We start from the raw sequence: 22,644 nt of genomic DNA, 5'->3' as shown, positions 1-22,644 counted from the left end.
CAGAGTAATTTAGGTTATAGGGAAACTTCTGGATGTCATTTAATCCTCATTTAATCCAACCTCTCTTGCTCAAGACAGATTCGACTGGATCATGTTTTTCATAGTATTGTGCAGTTTAGTTTTTTTAATCTACACTTGAGGATAGAGATTTCACAGCATTTCCGAGCAACCTCTTCTGACATTTGTCCTCCTTCGTAGTGAAAATACTTTTCCCTCATGTAGTTGGCATTTCTAGTGTTCCAATTTTTGTTTGTCACATGTCGTTCTGTGTTATCACTGTGCGTCTTTAAAAGGTACCTGTTTCTGAACCCTCCCATTAGACAAATGAAGACAGCAGTAAGCTCTGTTCTTTACCTGCTCTTTCCTCAGAATGAACCAAATCTAATTCTTTCTTCCTCATATATGCCTATTCCTCCAGCCCCGTAATTATCTTGGTGTCTCTGCTGAGTTTGCTCCATTAAATCAGTATAGAGAGTCTTAAACTGGATGCTCTCCTCCAGTGCAGATGCTGAATGGATAGAAAGGATCACTTCCCTCTCTTCTGATGGCTGTGCTGCTAACTTAACAGATTAGTATGTAACTGGTCACCTTTTAGGTGGTTTCATGCAGTTCTCATTTCTATACAGGTACACCCAGCCTATATTATTGCACGGTTGTACTTTTGCAGAAACACAACTTGGAGTTGCCCTTGAGTTCCATGAAGTTCCTGTCAGCCCATTACTCCAGGCTGTTGAGGTTCTTCTGAAAAATAACCTTCATTAATGACTTGGGGATTCTAATACACTGAAGTCATTAAAAAGTATCAGTCCATGAGGGAAGTTACTTAATATTTGGTTACGAATTGTACTTTATATCCACAAATCCACCATGTCATCTGCTGCTTATCTGGTCTTATCTCAATGATTGTACTATTAGGATGATGTGGAAGAATCTGGCAAATGGCTGGCTGAGGTACAAGAAAGCATACACTGCTTTCTACTTTCTACTTCTGCTTTCTACCTTTCTACTACTCTTACTGTAGAAGGCAGTTAGGCTGGTTACACACAAATTGCCTTTGGTAAATCAGTGCTACCTCTTCCCAAACCTTATATGTTTTGAAAATGGCTTGTGAAAAAATTTACCCTATAACCTTCCCAGGGAGGGTTAAGCTGATTGGCCTTGTAGATCCCCAATCTTATTCTTGCCCTTCTTGAAAATGGCAAGTCAGCGCCTCTTTCTTGTGATCAGAATCCTCCACCCTTGTAACAGTACTTTGAAAATTATAGTTTTGTGATAATATCAGCCAGATTCCCTAACCATTTAAGATGTGACTTGTAGATTACTGTTAAGTCCAGCAGGTAAAGATGTCCCTTGTTTGGTCATCTTCTACTATTATGTCCACTGCCTCTGCTGCAAAGCACAGGGACCTTACTAGTGAGAACTAAACAGCAACAACAAAATAAATCGAGTGCTCAGCATTTTTTTGTTGTTTTAGAATAAAAAAAAAGAAATCCTCTGTACTAGATACTTGGCTCCACTTAGCAGTAAACTCATGTTTTTCTTAACTTTCCATAGCTAGTGGACTAAATAGCAGCATCCTTTGCTGTTAGTTTCAATATTGGCAGGTATTTGGCTTTTTAAATGCCATACTTGCAGTGCCTCTATACTCCTGTCAAGCAGCCCATCCCCATTTCCACCTTTCTATACCTTTCAGTTGGGAATTCCTTGTTTTCTGATGTGTTTGTTTGACCTCTCCACACCAAAATTGACTGTTCTCGTGCTTTGTATCTAAAATGTCAGCCAGCTATCTTGGGCACTTTTGCCCTCTAGGGCAGACTCTCATACCCGAACAAGCCAGGCTGAATAAATGAATCAAAGTATGCTTCCTGAGGTCCAGGACTGTAATTCTAACAGTTATATTGCTTCTCTCAAGATGTGCATCTTAGGGACACTGCTTCAAAGTCAAAGCTGTCTTCACCTTTCACATTTCCAGCCTCTTTCCACTTTGTGATTAAGAGGTCCAGCAGAGCACTTTGTAGCTAGTGTATTGTTCACTTGCCTTACTTATTTTTGTTCCAGAAGTATATAATCTATATAATAGATGTATTTCAACTTTCAGTTGAATGTTGCTCTATCTTGTAAAATGTTTAAGATATATTTGAAGCAATAAATTCATTTCTGAAAGTGCATATGACTTAAATTCATGCAGATTCTACTTAGCATTCACTGACCTGAACAGAGTATCCATATGTGTTAGTATTTACGGCCTAGATAGCATTTACCTCGCAGTATGTGAATGTGATTTGCTTTGTTCTGTCTCTGTAGATGATGTGCTGCACACATTGACTGGAGCTATGTCCTTGTTGCGACGATGTAGAGTGAATGCTGCACTGACTATACAGCTCTTCTCCCAGTTGTTTCATTTTATCAACATGTGGCTTTTTAACAGACTAGTTACGGCCCCAGATTCAGGGTTATGTTCCCATTATTGGGGAGCTATTGTTCGCCAGCAGTTGGGTCATATTGAGGCCTGGGCAGAAAAGCAGGGTTTAGAATTGGCTGCTGATTGCCACTTAAGCAGAATAGTGCAGGTAAGTGTATTTTTTTTATTAATACTTCCTACTTAATTCTATTTTTGGAGAGCATGTTTATATTCCTGGTGAAGAGCATGTGGGCGAATGTAGTTTGTAGGAATTTATTCTCTATATCTGTAAAGATATAAAACATGTTTTCAGTACCATTGGTATTAAAATGTTAAAGTGAACTTTATATAGTTCTTATTTAAATGAAAGTCATTATTTTAGCCAACATGCTGTTCAATTTCTGTATATAACACTGAGCTTATGACCGTGCTAAAAAGAGATAAGAATAGTACCAGAATAATAACCTAATTTGTGATAGGTTTAGTGTTCATATGTCTCACAGATGCAGGTGCTTTGTTTTTGTTATTGATTTATTGTTTGGTACGGGTATATTTATACTGCTTTTGTAGCATATCTGTCTTCTCACTTTGTTTTCTCACTTTAGTAAAGAAATTTCACAAGCAAGACTTAAGGTTTCATTCTAATTTAAATTTGGCTTTATTTTTCCTCTCAGGCAACCACATTGCTCACCATGGACAAGTACTCACATGCTGATGTTCCAAATATTAACAGCACTTGCTTTAAGTTGAATTCTCTACAGCTACAAGCTTTGTTGCAGAATTACCACTGTGCTCCAGATGAACCACTTATACCAACAGTAAGTCTTGTCTGTCAGTTGCTGTGCTGTTTGACATAGCTCAGGAACATAGACTTAAAATGAAAACTGCGGCTAAAAATAAGTATCTTATTGTAGATTGATTTGCAGTAGTTACCTGAAGAACCAGAGTAGTTTTCTCTTCATACAATAAGCAGTATTGGTGGTAGCAGCTCCTTGTTGACACCAATGTTGTATGTACTTCACTTAAATCTAAGTAGGATATTACCAAAACTTCTCATACACCAAATTGGAAGGTAAGGTAACATGGTACATCTTGAGCAAATTCAGAAAGGTATCACTGTACTTTACAGAAGGTAAGGTAGTAGAAGAGTGGTGCATTGAAGCTCTAAGCTGAATTCTTTCTCTACGTACATTATTTTTCCATAACTATGAATACATCTATTTATTAAATCAAAGGTACTAAAAGGTACTCTAAAGGTCTTAAGTTTACTTACAACCTGAGTGCAGTTTTTTTTTTTTTTTTTTTTTTTCTTTTTTTTGAAAATATTGACTATCAGTCAAGAAAATCTTTAGCTGAAGAGTACAGTTTACAGATAGGTAGAATTCCACATTTTATTATTATTTTTCTGTGGGAACCTCCAAAGAATTATAGTGCTAAATATTACAGATTTTCTTTGTGTCAGAAGGAGGATTTACAGTATGGCTAGTTTTTCCTGTTGTGATCAAGTGCTATGTGGAACTCCTTGCTATGAAAGAGACATGTACATTCGAACTCTAACTTGCTTCTGTCAAATCTGAAAAGTTTCAAGACTTTGAATTTTTCAATTCAATTTTTCAGAGGAATACAAATGTATTTACATTTACATGGTTTTCAGTTTGATGTAATTATTTTAGAAGTTAGTACCTTTTATGCTTCTTAAAAAGCACTTCCTAAAGACCTACTGGATTTATTTGACTTACTCCTTGAAGCTTGCTGAAACTGAACTTTTGAATGAGAATGCTTGCATGAGTTTGTCTTGAGTGTGTGCTACATTGTGCCCAAGTCATAAAATTGTTATACTGGACTTACAGGTTCAGAGTGGCACTTCTGTGTAACTGGGTTGAGGTTAAGACCATATTATTCAGATGGTCTTGGGAGCCAAACAAGCTGAAGAAAGAAACTGAAAGTCACACCTGAGTCTTTGATAAAGCTATTAGTTTGGTAATTTATATGTTCTACCTGTAGCGGATTTCAGATAAATGAATTGTAGTAATTACATCTTGGTGCTAGGAAAATCACACATCTGTGGGAGTTCTGTTCCAGAAGGAATGCTGCTAGTTAGAGGTTAAGATGCTTTTAGGTACTGATTCTTCCAGCTCAGTCAGCTATGGGTAATTTCTTGGTTCCTAAGGCAGATTGTGCAACTTTGAAGACACTGAATGTTGAGAATAATGAGTAAGATCTTTTCTACAGTTTCCCATAATATTTTTTTTTTATTTCACAAACTCGTAGCACAAATTTAACGAGTGAAAACTTTCACATTAAAACTTTTCTTTACCAGCATATGATGGTTAAAGTAGCAGGAAAAAAAATGGAGGAGCTGCTTAGAGAGAGAGATGAAAAGGCTTCTAGCTCTCATGCACTGTTCTGGATGAATAGAAGAATACAGAAACACAGCATGTTGCTTAGACTTCTGCTTCTTGGGAACTTGTTAGGAGTTTGATTTTTGTTAACCTGTGAATTAATTTTATCTGTGCGTGCAATCTAGTAATAGATACCCTGTTGAAATCTTATGGACCTTTTGAAAATGTGGAAGGGAGCACACTGCACTACATGCTGCCATAGTAGCTACATTTTGAAATGCATACCAGTTGCACAGACATTTCTGTGATAGTAAGCAGAATAGCTGAGCATGAAATGTAAAGCCTGCAGTTCTTTGCTGCACCGTGAGTGATTCTGCTTTGTTTGTGATAGTTTAAAACCAGGTAACTGTCTTACAGGGTCCTTTATGTTGCACTGAGCGCACAGTAAATATAAAATTAAAGACTTTTTTTTATAAGTTTTCCAAACTAGGGAACTTTACATGCCATTGGTCCTTTGTGTGTATCTGTGTCCTAATGGAGCTGTAAATCTTGGTATACAAGAGTTGTATGTTTTTTATTTAGTTTTACAGTGCATACTCAAAAAATTCTCAAAAATTTAAGGTTGCCTGTGATTTCAGCTTACCATCTGCACATGCATATTCTGTACTACATGCTTTTCAAATGCACTTCTCATATCAAGTAAAAACATCTATCACGTGATATGAAAGAGTTGGAGTAAAAACAGACGCTGTTGAGTTTTACTCTCTAACTGCACTTAACAAATAATGCAATGCAGCATCCATTGTGTACAAAATGGAACCAAAGAACTTTTATATCTCAATCAATTTCTCAAAATATCTTCTTGAAATCCCAGTATTTTTTACCTGTTAATTTTTTTCCTTAATGAAAATTATTGTTTTATAGTAACAGTGTCTTTCTGCCTCCTATCTAGGAACTGATAGAGAATGTAGTAACTGTTGCAGAAAATACGGCTGATGAACTCGCTCGCAGTGATGGCAGAGAAGTCCAATTGGAAGAGGATCCTGACTTACAACTCCCTTTTCTTTTACCAGAAGATGGCTATTCCTGCGATGTTGTCAGAAATGTTCCAAGTGGTTTACAAGAATTTTTGGATCCCCTCTGTCAGAGAGGTTAGTTCTGTTGCTTTACAGTAAGTTCTAGAAATTGTTCAGTAAACAAACCCCCACTTTTAATGACAGATGAGGCTAAGTTTAATCTTTGCCAAATGTAGCCTGGCACAAGTTAGCTAGACTCCACAAAGCGGATTTCCATGGTGCTGTCATATTCTAAGTGCTGGTTGCTTGTATTCTGAAATATGACTTGATGTTTCACATCTCTTGAGTTTGGATGGTACATGCAGCTCTTTCTGGGAGCTCTTAGTGTTTTCAGATAAGTTCACGTTCCTAAGAAGCAGCAGCTATGGAAGTATAGGATTTTGTAGATATAGTAAAATTGCAGTGGAGCACATAATTGTATTTAAGTTGCAAGATTAAACATACTTAGAAAAAGATAAATACTTCCATTAATTATTTCCTGGTGTCAGGCTATTTGATCTGAATTAATCTGTTGACCAAATACCATGGCTATGCTGACGTTACTTTCTCCTTTAGGTTTTTGTAGGTTAATACCTCATACACGGTCACCAGGCACGTGGACAATATACTTTGAAGGTGCAGACTATGAAAGTCACCTGTCACATGAGAATGCTGAGCTAGTAAGTATTAATTAAGGGAATAATGATGAAAACTGAATAGTGATTTCTTGGCACACCATTGTGCTATGCATAAAGAGTTTTAATCCTTATTAGGAGGATCAGGCTTCATTATTAACATGTAGTTCATGAGTGATCTGGTGAATTTAAGGAACTATTTGCAGCTGTTTGTAGCTCAGTGTTTTCCTAGGCTTTTGCATTATGAAATTCTCATATAATAATCTGTTTGTAATGTCCCCTCACCCTGGCAGTAAACAGTGAAGAAAATCCTTTTAAACAATGGCAAAAGTGTATATGGACATGTATGCGTAAATAATTGTTAATATAAGCGAAGTTGCAGGCTGCTTTATTTTATGCAGACAGTTAGCAAATAAATTCTTAATAATCGGCAATCTAGAACTTTCTTCTCCTATGTTTTCAGTGGAAAAAAGAATTCCTTAGTTTTCCTTTTTATTATAGTTGCTAAAAAAAAAAAAGACTTTAAAGCTTCATTACCTCTGTCCAGAACACATTTGTTAGATGACTATGCAATATTGAGTTTTATTTCACTTTGAGCTTTCAGAAATGAAAATTTTTGAAACCTGCAAGTCTCTACCTCTACCTTTTGAAATTAATACTCTCTACCTTTTGAAATTAATACTCTCTACCTTTTGAAATTAACCATTTAATGTATTTGTAAAATTATCTTCCAGATGTAGTATTAAAAACTGACCATCCTTCTCTGCTGAGTCTGAACTTCAGTTTTCATTAGAAGTTGCTATGGTTTCATAGCTGTTACATTTTTATGTGTTAACATATAAAATTGTGAATTGCAATGCGCAGATTGTGTAACTGTGGCAGTATTCGTAACACAGGTCTAATATTTGATAAGAACACAGGTGTAATGTTTGGATACTTTATGGTGTGAATTTGTATTAAACATTATGAGACTTTACCTCGAAAGTGAAATTGTAGGAATATTTATCTCTGGTGAGATTTAGAGATCTTCTGTTGCTCTAACAGCTTCAATTTTGATGGCAGATTAGCTGTTTTGCAAAATAATTTACTTAGCCTGACATGAACTCTCTTGTTTCATCTTTTCTTGTTTGATAGGCTCAGCCTTTGAGGAAAGAACCTGAGATTATAACTGTAACACTAAAAAAACAAAATGGAATGGGCCTCAGCATTGTTGCTGCCAAGGTATGGAAGTTGGTTTGCTTAAGTGCTATGGAAAGAACACTTTTTAATAAACCCAAATATTAATGGAAAATATTAATGGAAAAATCTGTTTTCCTTGAGTTTGTCATGTACATCATATCGATCGTAATTTTATTCTGGCTGGGGAATGTTTCTGTAAATCAAACAGACATAATGATAGAAGAGAAAACATTATGTGGATGCAGTTATTATAACATTTAAAGCTCTACTACAAGTTTTTTGCAGCGTTTTTCAGAGCTAGAAATTGGCAGAGATATTGAAGGGAATGAATAAGTAAGCTTATCAAGCACTTCTGCTGAATATAGCTGAAGTATCAAGGAAAGAAAACAAGTAAATAGTGTGTGGCAGTTTTTGTATTAGATAAATGGATAAAAATGTTTATATACATTAAGGTTCACGTACTTTCTGCTTATCTTTTGCACAGTATGCGGCTGCGTGTATGACATAAGTTTTGCTCCTTTGTAGTAGTGTCTGCTGCTCCTGCTGTTGGTGATATATGGAATGTACGTGCAACTCTAGCCACCAGGTGGAGGACTCCACCAGTTGGCTGACTTTTCTTTATTAAGTGGGACATACAGCAAGCATAATCATACAGTTTTGAATTTGTTATGAATTATGTAACTGATATCCAAAAGTCCCTGTTGTAATTATGTGTTGCACAACAGATAGAACAAGTTTTTCATAACGTCTCTCTGCAATCTAGTACAAGAAACTTTTCAGAATGATCTGTTCTTCCTTGTCATAGAGTGTATGGGTTGAATATATAATTGTTTACTGCTTTGAAGTTATTTCACATAGTTATTCACTTGTACGCAGCGCTTTTTTTTTTTCTTTTTTGAGTAACTTTGCTCATTTCATAGTCTGTTCTTGAGACTGTAATCTTGTGTGGTATCAGCTTTTAAAGACTTACTCCTGACATCTGTGAAGAACTGCCATGTGCTGTTGGTATATTCTGCAAACTATTGGCAGTTATTGAGGAAGCTACTCAAGACCTGATGAATGCAATTCAGTAGTCTGCTCCTGTTTTTGTGGTGTGGGTTAATAATACATGAAGAAGATTCTGGATCTCAAGATATATGAACTTAATCTCCATCAGACTTGTGTCTGGTATTTGCATTGCTGTTAAATGGTATAAAATATGCAGTGGAATTTTTTTTTTTTTTCCTTTTACATTGTGGTACGTATCTTCTGATACAGAGAGAAGCAGGATGTAAAAGGTGTGGAAAATTTTCCATTTTCTCTGGCACTGTCTGTCTTATCCCATACATTGCTTTAACAACTGACGCCTCCATTAACAGTATGTAATGGTGCTACTGGTCAGTATTTAAGCTGTTTTGAAATGTAGGTGGTGAATTTTTTTTGTTTGTTTGTTTTCTTTGTTTTTTTTACAAGTTATTTAACAGATTTCACATTACTCCATGTCGTCATGGGTGATGAAAGCAATACTTTCCATCTTCACCACGTACAGCTGCAGAAGCATCTGGTGGTTCAGTCAGTGATTGCATGTCATCTTGCTGCAGTATGCATGCCACACTAATGGAATATTGATTTTAGAAAGGTCTAAAATAAATAAGCAGGAGGCAGATCTTGAATAGAACAGAAATTTTCATTTAATTTTAAGACATCAGGACATTGGTAGAAAAAATTGTTTTGCACTGTGTTTGAAATAAGTTGCACTGGTAATTAAATAATTTTCAAGAGGGTGTACAGTACTTATTATTATAAGTAACAGAATGTTTTTCCTGTAGTAGACTTAATACAGCACACTAGAGAAGAATAAACAGGCATCAGTTATTTTCAACCTTGAATGAATGATGCTGAGAAGATGGTAATAATGAGGGGATATTTTTTTTCTAGCGTTATGTTGTTGACATTTACTAATAATTATTCTGACACATCTCCAGTGATGTGTCTCTTACCAGCATAAAACTGAAAATTTTCATTTTCTCCTTTGCTGAGGCAAGAAGTCCAATGTATTATTTGTTGAAATGTTCTAAACTTCAAAAGAGTGCAATACATGAAAAGGGAGGGAGAGGGAAATGAGGATAGAGATGGGTTTATGTAATAGTAAAAGGTTGGCTGTCAGGTATTCATACGAAGAAATGAAAACTCGTACTCAGTTTTAGAAATACTCAGTTACTGCTGCCATGCACAGGATCCCAGTTTGTCTGTGGACCCAATTACACTTGTTTAAATCCCGGTTTCCTGACTGCTTCAGAACTGCTGTAATAAAAGAGAATGCAGTGGTTGGTCAATAGGTGGCACTGCCCCAAAGAGTGAAGTGCAACTCTGAAGCTTGCTTAAGAAAACAGTTGTTTTTCTCCTGGGATGTGACAAAATAGTTGCTGTCAGTAGCACGCTGTGAGAAAGCTTTATGTGTCGTTGCTGACCTGCGTGTGGTGCCTTAATGGACTCCTGGTACATGTCTCTGGCTTTGTACAGAGCTGGTTGAAATGTGGGTGGCTGGTATTATAGAAATGGATGAAAAATTCTCAGGTATAAAGGAAAATAATTTCTACCAGCTGTTGTCCCTGTGGACAACAGGACCTTGTGTGGTAATCTGCTCATCTTTGCGGAAACATCTGATTCATGATTTGATATTTTTGGGGGATTTTTTTATTAGTTTGCAGAGGTTACTGAGTCTGTACTAATTCAGTTTCTAAAAGAGGAAGTTGCATGCTATACCTTATATATTCCATATAATATACCCCTATACCCCTCTCACACTGAATGTTTTTAATTACCAAGTGACCGTCACTGCTTTTTGGCAGCAATCTGAAAAGGTCATTTACATGTAAGCAGAGAAGGGACACAAGGTGCACTGGAATGCATATTCTTAGGATAGAAGGTTTCAGTTTGTGATACCAGCAGATTGCAAACACGTTAGTGTTAATGTGAATACAAGAACAAGGAAGGTGAGTCAAGGAATACAGAGTGTTTGGAACCCTGTTTTTGATCCTTCTTCTGCCTAGTGACTGGTAGAACAGTGAGGTGCTTTACTTCTCCTTCACAGCTGTCTTTATTTTATTCAATGGGAAGTTTCACAGCCTGCCAGGAATGCCAGAAAGAGCATGATTGCTGTGCATCAGCTTGTTCACTGTGCTGTAAGGGTGTTTTCTGAGGCAGGACAGCCCTTTTGAGCAACCACACAGCAAGCATATATGCTGTATGCATACATACCAGATAAAACAAGTCTAGTTATGAAACAAATGTTAAGTGCCAGAGCACTGTAAACAGCGTTGTGTGTGGTTGCCTTTTTGTTTAAGTTGGAAAAATACTTTACAACATTTCTTACACTGAATGCTTTATACACCATTTTTTGGTGTGTGTGTGAAGTTGTATAACCTCACATGTTAAGCGACCTGAAATGTTAACTTCTCTTTCTGCCCTTTGGTAGGTGTTGCATGTTTTCTTATAGTAATACTCCTGTAGGATTATTAACAGTAGCTTTCGTAATCAGAATATGGAAATCTAGTTGGTAGGAGGGGTCGGGCATGGGGAAAAGTACTGCTTTTTGAGGTTGTGTGCACAATTCGGTTGCTCTAACTCTGAAAGATGTTTTGATGTTAAAAGCTGCCTGACTCCCGACCACACTGCGGTTAACCTTTTATGAAATCCAGATGATTTGGAAGCAGAGTGTGCATGCAGTTTACTTTAAAAATATATCGCTTTTTGGAGGCTTTTGCATGTGACTTCTTAGCCATCTGTGGGCCAGCACATTACTTCCTGTTTAATTTGGAGATTTTTTTTTGTCTTTTCTACAAAAGGGCTGCCTTTTTGTTTTTCTAGCAGTTTTCAAAGTTTAATAAAGCTTCTAAAGTAAATGAAAGTCAGAACAGCATAACTGATTACGTAAGAGTCTGAATATTGTATTGGTTATAGCTGGTGTTGATAAATGCTGTACTGTGTCATAGCATCCAGCGCGGAGTTATCTTGATGGGTATCTTGGAAAATCCAGCAGACTAGAGCGGTGTTTGCTGTAGAGGGCTGAAAGAGAAGTGGAGAATTGTTTTTCTTTTCTTTCAAGGATCTGTAGTCCCCGAGATCAAAATGTGGTTTTCTGTTGTTGGAAGAACAGAATCCGTGGTAAGTCTGTACAGGTTTCTGTTGGGACTGTCTTTCTCTTAAGTTTTAAATGCTGTCCTTGTACTTCTTCCTGCTCTCTTGCTTGTTTAAACCTGCCAGTAGTTATTTGCTCGTGTAGCAACAATGTAATGTAGCATGCCGTTAAATAGTCAGATGTTAATACCTAATTTTCCAAAATGTAGAAGAAAAAGGCTTAACTAATCTTAAGCTTTTTCTTGATATACACTTCTCGAATGTGTGGACGTGACTATTAATATTTAAAGTTTCAGGTGTGTTAATTACTGTTTTACTGTAGAGGAGCATGAATAGCATGACTTTTGTGATATGTTTACTTGTCATATTAGTTGGCTTTAATCCAGATTCCTCTAAAAGCCTCTTTTCCACTTAAAAGTCCTACCTGGAAAAACTGAAATTGACATCCTAAACGGTACATGTAAGATTTGAATACTTTGTAGACCCTTTGGAAAAGACCAGAATATGCAAAGGCATTCACAGAGTAGAGGCATGTAGATTCTGTTCAGACTGCGACTGTGTAAGAGGATTCCAGCATTCTGCAAGTGATACAGCAGATTTTGGTGATGAATCTTCTCATGCTGGTTATATTCATTAATAGTTTTTAAAAATATACAGCATATTACTACCTCTTAGTCTCATAATTCATTAGTAGAGTAGAAAAAGTTACCTTAAAAATGTGTATGCACCTTAAGGTATGTATGCATGTGTATGTCCTTAGGGATACAGATCAGGGTGTATTTTCTAGATATTTTTAAAAGATAGTAAGATAAGATATTTTAATAGCGCCTACTGAAATAGGATAAGAGAGAGCTTCTTTTTATTAGAAGCATTTTGAACACTGAATGGAACAGTTCATCAATAGACTGGGGAAGGAGTTTACTTTTTTTTTTTTTCCTAAGCAGTTGTGTGGCCTCCTAATTGTAAATAATTGGTATTATTTGGCAATCTTTGTTCATCAGAGTTAATAAAGTCACTGTAAGGAGTTAATAAAATCACTGTAAGTTGCCTTATTTTCTAAAGAGCTGCTCATCATTTTAGATTTAGCAATCTGAAGCATTAATTTTAAGGAGGGTTTCAAACTACCAGGAATATCAACGTCCGTATGAAATTGTCCTGAAAGTTTGTTCTACATATGTTTAGGAAGTGATATATGTAGGAATAACAGAAGTTTAAAATCTTATTTTAGCTATATATAATAGTGATAACATAGTACATACATTTGATTCCCTTCACTGAGTTTGCGAGTACAGGCAGCTGACTTTTTTTTTTTCCCCCAGCTGTTTCTTAGCTCTTTACTTTTGTTTCAGATCTTAAGACACAATTTCAGACACTTCAGTATTTCCTTGTAATAGCCTTCTCATGTCTGTACATTCTAAATACTTTAGGAAAATCTTCAACTTCTTCTTCCAATGTGAATTAATTGAAATGCTTGAGTAGGAAGTTTTTTTTTTTTAATGTTAGTTACTAATTCACACCAGCAGTCTGAATGATTGATGTTGCCTTAACAGACTATTTAAGAGGATCTTAAAGTAAAAAGATATTATTTAATTGACATTCCCACCACAGATTTCTTGGTCCCATGGGAGTAAGAAAGTATATTAGCTGCCAATTTAGTCTTTATAATGAACGAATAAGCAGCTAGGTATTAGTAAGTTGCATCTTTCTTCTCGATTCATATCTTCAAGAGGGATTTTTTGGTTCAATTTTTGATATATTATAGGAGTCCCATAAAATATTGCTGATGTTTTCATATGCTGTGTACAAACTAAAGCTTTTGCCAGCACTACAGGACTTTTCTTCTCACTAGCTAAGGCCACAGCTCAGCTCAAGTACTTTTGTTTACTTGCATATATTTATATTAATATTGCAAATAGATAATCTAGCTATTTACACTTCATGTCTTTTGGAACAAGGTGTTTGTGTGTGTTGGTGTTTTTATTCTGTTCTTGCTGTTTTCTTCTGTTTTTAATTTAAATGGATGTGCCAATTTCTCCTTGTATTAATACCTTCTATATATAGACACTTGATAGCAAAATGTGGAAGTTACAGTGTACATAGTCTTTACTCAGAATTACTCTAGCAGACTGCGTTCAATTATGGCTTTCTAATAACTTAGAAAATATACTTTAAATACATGTTATTACAGTATTTACTTTCAAATTTCATACTTCTGTCAGTGAAAAAGACTCTTAAGAAGCTAAATTCTATGCTGAAATTTTCCCATGCAAACAATGCTCTAACTTGGGGTAGAAATTTAGAACATTGACAATACTTGACAGTATATCTACTGATATTGAATTAAGCTTTATCCACCTGAAAATGCAGTACAAATTTATATGAAAGACTGTATGGTATTTTTCCTGTTGTAAATTTTCCTTTTCTGTAGACCTAAGAGCTATCATTTGGAAAAAGTGTACATATGCATACGTATCTCTGTGCACGTGTGTGTGTACATGTATACACCTTCATTTTTTTCCTCCCCAAAAAATGGATCACACATTATGTGCTGCCCTAATTTTATCCACAGACCTAATTAAGCTGAGGCATTTGTTCAGAGTTGCCTCAACAGGGAAGAGTGTCACGGAATGTGCAATACAACTTCTCAGTTGGCAGAAGACTCTAAACAGCCCTTAGTGTGTCACTGTTCAGTGTGTTTAGAGTGAGCATGCTGTAAAAAGTTAACCCTTATTTTGGGCACTGAAGCTCAAGCAAAATAAAAATGTTTTCATGAGTTTTAAGTTGCAGCATTCGTTAAAGAAAAAAACTGTTAAGATGGTCTATTTTGTAAAACTTTCATAGGCTGTTAGGAATGTAGTGTATAGAGCGTTTTCTGTTTACCTACTGCTTACTGTCTCTGTTTCATTTAGAGCTATGAGAAAAGAATAGTTAGGATTAACTGTTGCGTACTTTAATTCAGTCTCAGAACATGACTTTAGGCCAATTGCTTTTGCTTAGTTGCTTTGGTTTTTGGAAGCCCTCAATTTCCAGAGATGTCACGTGTTGAAAATTAATTATCTTCTGTGCTAGACAGAAATATATACAGCTGTTTGTGCCTGCGTGCCTTTATCTGTTTGCCTTATTAGGGATTCTGAGTGCTGTAATATGATTTAAAGAAAAAAAAAGTCTGCATCTATGCAAGGCTACAATCATATATATTCCAGTACTGCTGTCTCAGAAGTCTGTTACACAGCATCTGTGGTTCTTTGTCGTTTTGTATCCTAGAAGAAGCAAGCTTTAGGAAGATAAAAGGTATTTTCACTTACTGGCTTTGTACCTGAGTCAAACTTCATTGCAAATGTTCTTTAATGTAACAACAACAAAAATAAGCCCTTGACTAGAAACCCTTATTCCAGTAAAGAAAATAACAAAACTCTTCAGTCCTTTCTCTTTAATCCTTTGAGGCTATTTGTAAATGGAGCATGTAGGTATGTGGGATGTAAAGTTTCTAGGCTATGTTGGATGCCTCAGAGTCCAGTTTATACAGGTTGCAAGCTAGCTTTTCTCTGAATTACAAGTAATTTCTTTTGTCTGTTTTCCTTCCTTGTGCTTTTTAAAGCTGCAACTGGCTTGTTCTTAGACGTTAAATGCATGATATTTCTTTGCCTGCAAATAATGTTGATTGTCCCTGTCTGAATCTCTGCTGCCTGTTTTGTTTAATTGGAGATATTTTCTCTGCTTTTGACTGTACTTTGTCAAACACTGAAAATGTTTGGTATTTTCCCCCCACAGAGGAGAATTTAAGAGGAGAAAAGAGACGTTTACATATGTGGAGCATGGGTCAATTCTAAGATTCTTTTTAAGCCAGAGTACTCATAGCAGCTGTGGCCACAACTAGCTTTACATAGAGCAAGCTGTTTCACCTCATTTTTCTACAGCAGTCTATGAAGTGTTTTGCCTAATGATGACAGATATCCAAAGTCTCTAAATAGTTTGGGGCTTTTTTTTTTTTTCCAATCTTCATGTCCAAAGAAGCTTGCAAATGCTGCAGGCAAGCCAGTAGCTACAGAGCTTGATCTCTGGACTGACAGCAGTGAACTCTGGACTGACAGTTCAGTGAATCGTAGGCATGCTGCAGGTAAATATACTTGTTCTCATCCAGATGCAAATTACAAAATGCATACAGCTTTAGGGAAAATGAATGCTTGGGGTGGAGAAGCATTCAGAAACTTTTGCTTTTTGCCTCTTAGAGAGCACATTTGTTAATTTGCTGCATAGTTTAGTAAATTGATATTCTTCATTAATGCTTCTAAACTTGGATATTTCATTGCTTCTGGACTAGTTACTTGCCAGGGAGGTTAGACTGAACCTTGATTCTGTTGCATAAACTTAAATGCAAGTTTACATAGAAGATCTTCGTAAGTTTTTGTAAACATCCTTAGAGTCTGGGATCAGAAAATTAGCCCTGATAAAAATCAGTACAATCTGCTCTGGGTGTAGGCAGATAAAAGATTTTGGGGCCGATAGCTGATAGCAGGCCTGACAGGTAGATTACAGTCATGGGGCAGATCTTTATGGTTTTCTCTAAGATACACATTATCTACATTATTAAATAATTAAATTTAACGATCAGAGGGCTGAAGCACCTCTGCTATGGAGACAGGCTGAGAGGGTTGGTGCTCTTCAGCCTGGGGAAGGGAAGGCCCCAGGGAGACCTTACAGCAGCCTTCCAGGACCTGAAGGGGGACTACAGGAAAGCTGAGGGGACTGGAGTGGAGCTTTTTATAAGGGCAGGTAGCAGCAGGACAGGGGGAAATGGTTTTAAATTGGAAGAGGGTAGATTTAGACTAGATATTAGGAAGACATTTTTTACTGTGAGGGTGGTGAGACACTGGAACAGGTTGCCCAGAGAGACTGTGGATGCCGCCTCCCTGGAAGGATTCAAGGCCAGTTGGATGGGACTGTGAGCAACCTGGTCTAGAGGGAGGTGTCCCTGCCTATAGAAGGAGGGGTAGAGCTAGATGATCTTAAAAGATCCTTCCAGCCCAAAGCATTCTATGATTCTATGAAATAAGGTCTTTTAATATTTGCATATTTATGCAAAATTCAGTCAGGTCTCAGGAAGTATTTTAAAAATAAGAAAAAAAAATGTTTCCGTGAGCAGAAAGAAAATGTGTTTTTATGTAGTCTTGATATTTGAAGCCACTTGCTTTGATTCTTTCTTTAAAAATGGTCAAACTTTATTATTTTTTTTTTAATGGAGTCAGTCAAACTATAATTGGAGAGTAAAGATTCTTCCACTTCCGGATTCCTATTCATATTACAAACTATGTGAAGTTTGCAACTATTTAAATATTCATGTATTTAAGACAAATCAGTATTGAAAGGAAGACTTCATTGCAATTCTTGTAAAGAAAGTTATATTCTAATACACATAACATTAAAAAAAAAAAAAAAAACCTGTTGTTGAAATGTATTTTTGTCTTTAATGAAATGCACCTCTGTCATTTTTTATGGGAAACAGTTCATAACATTGGAGTGTGATAAACAAGGCACGTGAAGCTAAACAGATCAGGGCAAACGGTAGTTTAGAACAAGTAATGACAAGACCCTACTGTCAACTGTTTGAAGAATTACCGGTTTGGTTAGGCATAGTACCTGTAAGTGTGCTTTACAGATGCATAATTTTTCCTTAGTTATTTAATATTGCAATTTTCCTGTCCTTTTAACAACTGAATAAGTATTTTTGTCATAGATTTCATGTTTTTACTGTAATTGCATGTATTAAAATAACTGAGTTACCGACAAATCTACAGCATGAACATGCCTAACTTACTGGAATGTGCAGCTCATTGTGGTGTTCCACCGTGTTCCATAGTGCTTCCTTGTGGAGCACTGTGAAGATGGCAGCAGCTTAACTGTTGAGGGGTTATCGCCTGTCAGCAGACAGGCCTTCATTCCCACTCTAGTACCTTTAGCCTGGGGTATCAGTGGGACAGCTTAGTGACTATGGGCCCTAGGTCCCTGCATGGCATGGGTGCTTGGCTTTGGACCTAGCCATGTGTTGATGCTCACTAGAAGGAGCTGTCTGTTGTCTCCACTGTCAAATTGCAGCTGCTTATCCTGGCAAATGCAACATGAGGAGGAGGTGGGGGTGGAAAATTTTGTCTGCTTTCAATGCTTCCACGGTGACTGAATAACCAGTTTGGGGACTGGGTACGGTGTTGCCATTAGGAAGGCCTTATCTGATCTTATTGTTCTTTCAGCTCCTACTTCATATGCTAGTTGTGCTGTCTGGCATGTTCCAGTTGTACGGCTGTCGATGTGGCCAGTTAAATGAATTTAAATGTTGCAGGAGTTGTTTAGGGATTACTCTTCTTCTACATTAATATAGAAGAAAAACCAATAAACATACATTTGTTGTATATGTAACAACATGCAAATTACATACCTTTGTAATTAATCAGAAATAGATGTTTCTCAAATAAGATTTTTTTTTACTGACCTGGTCCCACTCAGCAGAAATTCTCTCTGAATTCACAGGACCCAGATGCTGGGATGTCTGAATTTTAATATTTGCTGAGATAGTTCAAGTTGCAGCTGGTTAACTCTGCTCTGGTTGTATGATAGCTATTACTATTTTTTTTCTCATACTAGTAAGCAAAATAACCTGTAGGTACTGGCTCATCACGTGCTTTTCTGATCTAATTTAATGCTTTGGTGTTGAATTACAGTATTTATGTATTTTATACTGTTCAGAAATTAAATTATCATATTTGTCTATTTCATGTGTCAATTTGTATGTAGGATCTACCTAGTGATTTAAGAATGTCCTTTGTCAAGTCAACTAAAAATCAGTAGAAAGAAAAGTCTCTCTTGTTAGAAGTAACTTTTTCTTCTGTACATTTTATACTTCTGAATGTGGTTGAGCATTCAGAGAGCATTAACCATTCTTACACTAAAGTAAGCCTCATTAGTACTACTTCCATAATTTGAAGTTTTCACTTAATTTCATATGAAGAGCTAGATTTGCATAAACTGTGCAACCTATGACCAGTTCTGATATGAAATGCCCAGCAATCTGTTGGCCAGTTTGGTGCTAAACATAAAACTTTGTTTTATTTCCTTGCTCTTATTTAACTCTGTATCTTCAGGTTGTAATTTCTAGGTCTATATTGTAGAATGTTTCTAAATGTGCTTTTGTTCTGTGATAAGAACTTTTTGAAACTGCACAGCTACAGCAAGTTAGTCTCTTTTAGAAGCTTGTCTGTCTTTTTTTCTTCTGTCCCACCATATAGATGCAATATGAACAGCCATTAGGGAAACAGAACTTCTGGTGACTTTTAATTGCAGAATTTACTGATAGCATTTAATACCTCGGCTTCTTTCTTGTTCTCTTGATTTGTACTTCTTGTATTCTTGCTCTGTTTTTTGGAGGAGGATGTGTTATTTATTTACTTTTTACATTTTAGTCTGGTCACTTAAACAAATATTTTCCCATACATTCTTTTCTTCATTTATATTTAGGATTAAGACCTCTACCATTCTGAGCAGACTTCTGCTTGCAGATGTATCCTGTGTTTGCCTTTACCTCCCAAGCAGGATTAGAAGATCTATTAAAATGCTTTCTAAATGCAAGAGGATGTTCATTATTGTCATGGAATTCCCGCAGCAATACTCTTAGTAAATTTAAGCACATGCCAAACTTGCAAGTGCAGTATGTTAACATCCTTCAACTCATGCTGCTTTAAAGCATTACACTGCTTCTTAAGATAATGTAAGATGATTTAAAAACAAACACATGAAGCACCTAAATACAGGTGATAAGTCTATTGCAAATACATTGGCTTCAGGTTGCTGGACCTAATTGTTTTTCTGTTTCTGACTTCAGCTGGCTGTGCATACCTGGCTTAATGATGTGTAAACCCAGGCATGGATAAGATTATCTCCCAGGAGTCTTCTGAGGTTTTTGTCCAGAGCTAATTAAGCTTCATGAAATAAATAAAATGGGGACATTTTTATCCCATTGTGTAATTACATCAGTGAGGGTGTATTGATTATTTTTTTAACATGATACATTTTCTTCCATTCTAGGTACTTTGTTCATCTCCATCACTTGCTAAAATCAGGATAGTTTGTTTGGATTATTTGTTTGTTTGGTTATTTTTGTTTGTTGTTGTTGTTGAGGAGCAGAATCTATGTGCTGTGGCAAAATTGGGAAGTGTCTTTTGTACGCACTTGCCATGTGGGCTTTGAAAACTTAAAATTAGGATGATTTCAAACATTTGAAACGTGTTTTTTCTTCTGTTTAGTTTGCTTCTCTCTGTGGGAACCTGCATAACTACATGCATATGTGTTGGGTTTTTTTCTTGGTGTAACCCCCTTTGTTTTGGAAGTCCGTTTTCACTTTTGCTTCTAGAATTTACTGAATTAGTAAAACCATGAGGAAAAAACTTTTTTATGCTTACTATGTTTGTACTTTCCACAATCATTTAACTTCTCTAACATTGTGTTCTACTGTTCAAGCTTACAGTTCTGTAGGTACACATGAATTTGATATTCAGGATAGGAGAAAATAAATAGAGCTGGAAATGACGCATACTCTATCACTGTTATTGGTATCTATCATAGTTTTGTTTGTGGGGGCATAATTTTAATTGTGCTGACCTTCATGTTCCTTTAAAAGAAAAACAGATTTATAAGCAGTCTACAAAGAAACCTGTTCTGTTGTAAAGTCAGTAAGTGATAGGAGAGAAATTCATATGGTGCAGGTGAAAATTTCACTTTGGCATTCATGTCTAACTACATCTTAACATCATTTTTGTGTCCTACAGTAACTGTACATTTCCTTCTAACAGTCTCCTGAAAGGAGCACAAATAAGTCTATCTCAACAAAAATGAAAAATGTTTACTTAAGTTGCTTCAAAGCGTAGGGTAAAAGGCACAGGAAGGTAGGTTAAATTTAATGATACTCAGTAAGAGGTGCAAGGGAAGATCATGAGCATCATGTTAGAAACATGCTAAATGTGTGTAATGTACACAGGAAAGAGAGTTATCCTAGTATGTGAATAGATGTGGTAGTTGATAAAAGATGTTTTATATAATCTGAATTGAGATGTATGATCATGTTGTATGCTTTTAAATTTCATTAGCTTTGTGTTAAGAAAAATGACTTGGAGCTAACACATCTGCACATAACTTCTCTTAAAAGAACACGAAAAAGATTGACAAACTGTGTAGGGTCTATAAAACTACCTCCAAAAAGAAAGAATATTGAACAAAATGTCAGCTCTTCTGGATTGTCATGAAGAATCGCTGCAAAGTTTAGAGTGCAAGAACAGTTAGAGCAGAAATCCATCTAATCTGGTATGTTCCAGCAGTGGCTAATGGGAATTTAGCCAAAATGCATAACAGAACATGTAAGACAGTTCCTCCTATTTTCTAGCTTTCTGTAATTCCAGAATTTCTCTAGTATGTCTTACATCTGTATCACTTTTCTGATAGCTCCTGGAAGACCTTACCCTGAATCCTTGGTGTCTACAGCAGTCTATTTCTTTGTGGTTTCCCAACTGAATTATGAAATTCTGTGGCAAAAAGTCAATGGCATGAATAAGGAAGCTTTGTATTTTGTCTGAACAGAGAAATGATATCCCATCTGTGCCATTCATAATTCCATAGACCTTCCCTTCCTCTCACGTTTGTTCCTCGAGAGGAGGAGTCCGTGTCTATTGTTTGGTTCTCTCAAGGAAGTTGCTCCGTGTTTCTGATCACCCCTGTTTTCCTCTAAGCCTCAGTTCTGTTGCCTTTTTGTAAGAGATTATATGGACTTCCAAATGTAAGCCCTCTAGCTTTGAGGTGACCATGGTATTTTCTGGTTTGTTCTTTTCTGATAGTTCTGTTGGCTCCCAGGCGTTTGAACTGGCAAATGAAGAACACTGTGAAAACAGTAATTAAGGAGATTGATCTTGAGCAGCAGTTGAAGCCTGTGTAAAAACTACAATATGGGTATTTGTTCAATTGTAAAAAAAAAATGTTTATTACTGTTTGCAATCCAGTACAGATATCATGGGTTTAAACAAGTTTCTACTTCATTTAAGGTGCGCACTCATAATTGAGGATAAGAAGGGTGGCAAATACAGATACAGTACGTCTGATATAATTAATTATTAGCAAAGTCACAATCCCAACTTGTTTGGATTAACCTGTATGCTGCTTCAAGTAGCAAATGCTTACTTTTCTCACTTAATTTGACTGCATTATGCAGTTTTTTGTCTGATTCATTAAACCTTATGAGGTGAGATTCTTGCTAACAGCTTTTGAAGTTAGAGCTGAATAAAGCAGTACCACTCCCGGGTCCCAAGACTTCTGATTAGTCTTGGTTATTCTGGCCTCCAAGGAAATGTTGCTTCATCTCTGAAATTACACACAGTGCATGGGAGTAAAGGAGCAGGCGGGTGACTCTTGCTGGTGACTCCTTAACCTGTTTGGATCTAAGGGAGCTTACCTTTAGATATCTTAGTGGTTGGTGGCATAGGAAGGAGACAGTCATCTTAATCTGCAATTCCCAACTAAGAGAAGTGGTTACTCTTCTGGGCTGCTTCTGACAAAGATCAAAGCATTACTTCACATTTTGACTAGTAAAAGTATGTTTTTCCCTATTCCTGCTCCAGTTCTTAATCACTTCACTGTTCTCCAACTCTTAGCTTTACTTACCTGGTTTCTGTTTCTATATGACAAATTTAGTTACATTATTCGTTGCCCCAGTGAGCAGTATATTCATTTAGGTCTTCCCTAATTATTTCCATGTAAAAAGCAAAAGCGTCCTATCCTTTGTTAAACTAGCTATTAATATACCAGGACAACTTTTTTCTTATCTCATGAAAATTTAAGAATTCCTAGTAAGAGATCTTGTTGCATACTTTTTGGAAGTCTAG

At 36.3% G+C, this 22,644-nt stretch overlaps 1 protein-coding gene across 2 annotated transcripts in view; it reads left to right on the top strand.

Moving 5' to 3' along the window:
* The window catches only part of AFDN (afadin, adherens junction formation factor), a gene marked incomplete at both ends in the record, with an annotated part of 111,914 nt that overhangs the window by 67,234 nt on the left and 22,036 nt on the right, over positions 1-22,644 (top strand). For both annotated transcript variants that reach the window (XM_079532742.1, XM_079532743.1), the window contains 5 exons: positions 2,305-2,570; positions 3,076-3,219; positions 5,696-5,894; positions 6,375-6,478; positions 7,568-7,654. In XM_079532742.1, coding sequence (XP_079388868.1) covers positions 2,305-2,570; positions 3,076-3,219; positions 5,696-5,894; positions 6,375-6,478; positions 7,568-7,654 — 800 coding nt within the window. The remainder of the gene's footprint in view (positions 1-2,304; positions 2,571-3,075; positions 3,220-5,695; positions 5,895-6,374; positions 6,479-7,567; positions 7,655-22,644) is intronic.

Source organism: Tetrao urogallus (genome assembly GCF_951394365.1).
Source record: "Tetrao urogallus genome assembly, chromosome: 2".
NCBI lineage: Eukaryota > Metazoa > Chordata > Aves > Galliformes > Phasianidae > Tetrao > Tetrao urogallus.
This window is presented reverse-complemented; position numbering and strand designations above follow the sequence as displayed.